General features: G+C 32.9%; 1 protein-coding gene across 2 annotated transcripts; it reads right to left on the bottom strand.

The window, feature by feature from the left end:
• Positions 1–1,295: 1,295 nt before the first annotated feature.
• LOC133803622 (uric acid degradation bifunctional protein TTL) lies at positions 1,296–3,958 on the bottom strand. Of its 2 annotated transcripts, none has more exons than XM_062241723.1 (5): positions 3,645–3,958; positions 3,500–3,557; positions 3,200–3,301; positions 2,712–2,868; positions 1,296–2,042 (listed from the first exon to the last, which is right to left on the bottom strand). In XM_062241723.1, the coding sequence occupies exons 1-5, from the start codon at positions 3,878–3,880 to the stop codon at positions 1,579–1,581; spliced, it is 1,017 nt and encodes a 338-aa protein (XP_062097707.1). In that variant the 5' UTR covers positions 3,881–3,958; the 3' UTR covers positions 1,296–1,578. The 2 variants fall into 2 exon arrangements, with proteins under 2 accessions (XP_062097707.1, XP_062097708.1); XM_062241724.1 differs by having other exon boundaries at positions 1,296–1,997.
• Between the last annotated feature and the right edge of the window lie 462 nt (positions 3,959–4,420).

Below are 4,420 nucleotides of genomic sequence, written 5' to 3'. Positions count from 1 at the left end.
GGGACGGGGTTATTTTCTACCCCGAATATTAAATGGGGTGGGGATGGGAATAGTACTCCCCACTTCAACGAGACCTATTTGATTTTTTTTATATAATATTTTTTATTTATTTTACATATGTTCTTCATGTGATTTTGTAGCATATTTGTAATTTTTAAAAGATTTTTAATTTTATTTTGGACAATATTTAATACTTTTAGCTATTAATATAGTGTAATATATATTCATTTTGGGTAATCTACTTTTATTTATGTTAATTTCTAATAAATGAGTACTCATGGGGATTCTCCGCCCCAACAAAGATTCATCATCCCGCTCCTAACGGGGAATATGCGAGGATGGGGGCGTGGAAGGGGATTAAAATGGTTAACGATGATGGGGATGGGGAGCAACCCGCCAATTACCCGCCTCGTTTCCATCCTTAAATATGATTGTGTGATCAATGGAATATGTTTCATTAATCAATGGAATATGTTTGTTAAGTTGGTTATTCAAGTCTATCTTTATGTGTGATAAATATTCTTTCTATTCAAGTCTACTATGTGTAGTGACAAGCTGATCTTTCCCTAGCGAAAAAAAAACTTTATTTTTTGGACTTTCTGTATCTACTAATTTTCGATATTAATTATAATTATTTATTTTTTCAATTTTGACCAAAGTCTTGCACTCATTTTCAACCAACATGAAAGAGAAACTACTACATTAGTCAACATGAAAGAGAGAAAAATTAAAGCAGCACCTCAATTTCTAGTCAAAATGCACTAAATTAAAAAAACTAACCAAATAAATGTGCGTAATGTTTTAATATAGATTTTGTGTTACATATCATCACTCATTGCTGCATGCTAGACCACCTTATTCTTTTACTATTTTAGATTTAGGAGAGAAATAAATTCCAAAAGATTGGATTCAAAAAAATTGATTATTTTATTTAAAAAAATAATAAATATAGTATAATTTTATATAATTTAGAACCATTATAAATATGTTCAAAGAAAAAAATTAATAAAGAAAACTCACTTATAAAATTTTAGAAAAATATATTCCTTACTCTTTTCCAAACAAAGCATATATATAGTTTGTCTTGTGTATTTTGAGATGAACGGAATTTAATTAATAAACCAATTTAACAGTCGTAACTTATTTTGAAACACATACTTGGCAACCTTTAAACTAACAACTTATGCAAGTAAATATGAAGAATACTCATTTAATTAATAAACCAATTTAACAGTCGTAACTTATTTTGAAACACATACTTGGCAACCTTTAAACTAATAACTTATTCAAGTAAATTTGCTTTTAACTCCGAATCATTATGTATTGTGAAGCTATAGTTTGCTCTCCTATGCTACTTAACATCACTTTTATCATAGACTTACAATGATAGACTGAATGGAGCGAATTTACATGAGACCGTCCAGATCACATAATCCTTAGGACTAACATTACAAGACAAGCATGTTTATTGCCTTAGGAACCATGTCCCTTATGATTTGCATCAGCATTTACAAAGCCAATAGTTTTGATGTTGTCAACAAAGTTCAAGGACTTAAGAGAAAAGTTGCAACAAAAGTTCTAACTCCCACGATAAGTGCTGAATGAAAATGGAGACAGCAGCAGCGGAACATGAAAATGTTCCTGCTCCTGTGATTTTTTGATTTCAAAGACAATCGAAACATATGGAAAGAACCCTGATGGGCAGTACTTACCTGTGTTGAAGCTTATCCTGTATATTCCTGGGTTCACAGCATCAACTATGCTCATCAACTGACCACTTCGTCCATCATTATTTGTGATAGAAGACCCCAGAAATGCCCAACCACCCGTGTCTGCCTTTCCAAATAAGGGGCGAGGCTGAGGGCCCTTCCAAATCTCCAAGTGTACCTCAATACCAGCTCCTGGAGATCCCCGAGAAACATCCAAGACATGAGTCGTAATGGGTGGACGTGTTCGAGTTGGATTTGGGCTTGCACTTGTTTTCCCAACTGAAGCGTCTGAAACAGTAGCAGTTAGATGCCCTCCAATAATGCTCACACGATCTTGTAAGTCAAATAACAAAATATAAATTAATAGAAATCTCAATAGGGAGATGGGATGATCAGCTTACTGTTTTATGGGAGATAAAGATTCGTGATTGAGGCACTCTTAATTGCCACTCACAATGATTAGAATTATTGAGAAGCTAACAAAGTATCCAGTGATTGTGAAGGTGTGCAGTAGAAAAGAAGCTAACAATTAACAAGCTTCAGGACAAATTCTAACAAAGAAAATTAAATGGGAAATTATCAAGAAAAGAATGCATCACACCTATCTGTTTTCCTTCTTTAATGTGAACTTAAGAGTTCCGACTGGATCTCAAAATTTTTCTGTTATATGTCTGAAAACTTGAACTTTTCTTCAATCATACAGTGGTACGGACACAAGATTTTAAAACATTCAACATGAGTTTTACTTTTAGAAGCTTCACTAGGTATACCGTATATGACAAGTTTAATAACATAATAATGGGAAGAAGCCCAGATCCAGTACTGGTAGATAAGAGGAGTCCTAGAGATGAAACAAGTAAAGCAGCATAAAATGTATGGGACAAGATAGAAGCTGCATATGTAATTCAGTTTACACTGTTTCGTTTCTTCTAAAAAAATCAGTTTACATTCTGATTTTTTATATTTAAAATTCGAAAGTGGTTTGAAGAATAAATTAGCTACCTTCTGCTTTCTTTGAGGCAGTTTCAGGAAACTGATCACCTGTTGAAGAAACTTTTGCTTTAGTTGAAAAGAGCTTCGCAAGTCGCAGCTCTGTTATCTTCATCTGCTCCTCAGCTGCAATCTCAAACTCAATTATAGGCCTGTTTGGATAACGTTTCTGCGAAAACAAAAAAAAAAAAAGAAGAAACTCAGGATCTTTTTTTGTAAATTCTAGCATAAGCCTCTTCGCCAATGAAATAATTCCCAATTAGCAAGCAATGCATTCTCTGTTGTATCTACATTTTTCAAGACCAAACCTATACAGATTTCCAAGAATATACATCAATTTTTTACAAACTTTTGTGAATTATCTATAGATATGTTATCAGTCCCTTAATGACCACTTTATCACGAAAACGAATATATAATCCTAGTACATTCACTTGGGCTTAAAAAAAATGTTAATGACAATAAATCTTGTTATCAATTAATAAAAACAAAAAAAGCACCTTCAATTCATCAAGTATTTCATCAGTGCTCCTTCCAGAAGCACATATAAGAAAAACGAACCCAAACTTCTCCCTATAGCGAGCATTCCATTCATAAAGTTCCTGTAAACTCCAAGTGAACCAGAGTCAAGCAATGGAGACTTTTGATATATGTATGTATGTATAGATATACACTGATAGACACATTTCTACGCACACACATGAGCCGGGGGTAGGCTTTTGACACCCTTTGATCCACATAAAGAATCCCTATGACCAAAATCCAAAAATTTGAATTGAGAGAGCATACTGATTACTAACCTGTAAGCTGGAGCTAGTAGCAGTAGCTAAAGCAGTCGACTGCTCGCCCTTACTCCACCTACAAAACAACAATCATTTCTCAGACTAATTAACTAGAAAATAGAAAAACGACAGGAACCCAGATTTGGATTTTGGATAACTCAACTGAGCACTAGTGGAATGAGCTGAAGAAGACGAAGACGAAGGAGAAGGAGAGTGTCCAATCTGAGGATGAGCAGAGAAAGCTTGGAGCCAGCCATTGACGTCGACCTTGTTGAACCAGACATCTCGTGCGGCGGCGATGGCTTCCTGAAGAGAAGAGAAAGGAGAGACCTTCGCCAATTCATGGGCGAATCTAGTGCTCCCACAGCAGGCCAGGAACTCTTCTTCTCCATACTCCATTTTTGGTCCTTGATCTCTCTTTCTTCTCTATTCTTCTCTTTTCTATCTAAGAGGCTTGGTGCAAAATATGCATAATGTACTCTTGTGTAAAAGTAAGTAAAACACATTTTTAATATTGCATATTACTAATATTATCAAATATTTCTTTTTAATTGATGAATAATATACCAATAAAAATCATAAATATATATATATATAACATACCAAAAATAATATATACAATAGAAAAATTATATACCAACAACTCATAAAAAAATTTATAAAATCAATATAAATTTAAAATAAAAACTAATTAAATAAAACTAATCTACATATATCATTGTGTTATACGCTACTAAATAAATAAATAAAACTATAGAAAAGAAAATTTATGTAATCAACAATATAAAATAATTATTTTTCTACAATTTTAAAAATAAGAACATTAACTTCTTGATGTCATTGTTTTGGATCATTTACTATAATTTCTCTTCATGAGTTATATACATATTCTTATTGTAGCATGCTTGGGCTTTTGGAACATAGATTAATGGTAATTTT

The sequence above is a fragment of the Humulus lupulus genome, chromosome X (genome assembly GCF_963169125.1).
Source record: "Humulus lupulus chromosome X, drHumLupu1.1, whole genome shotgun sequence".
Lineage (NCBI taxonomy): Eukaryota > Viridiplantae > Streptophyta > Magnoliopsida > Rosales > Cannabaceae > Humulus > Humulus lupulus.
Note: the sequence above shows the minus strand (reverse complement) of the source record. Positions and strands in the feature narration are given on the sequence as shown.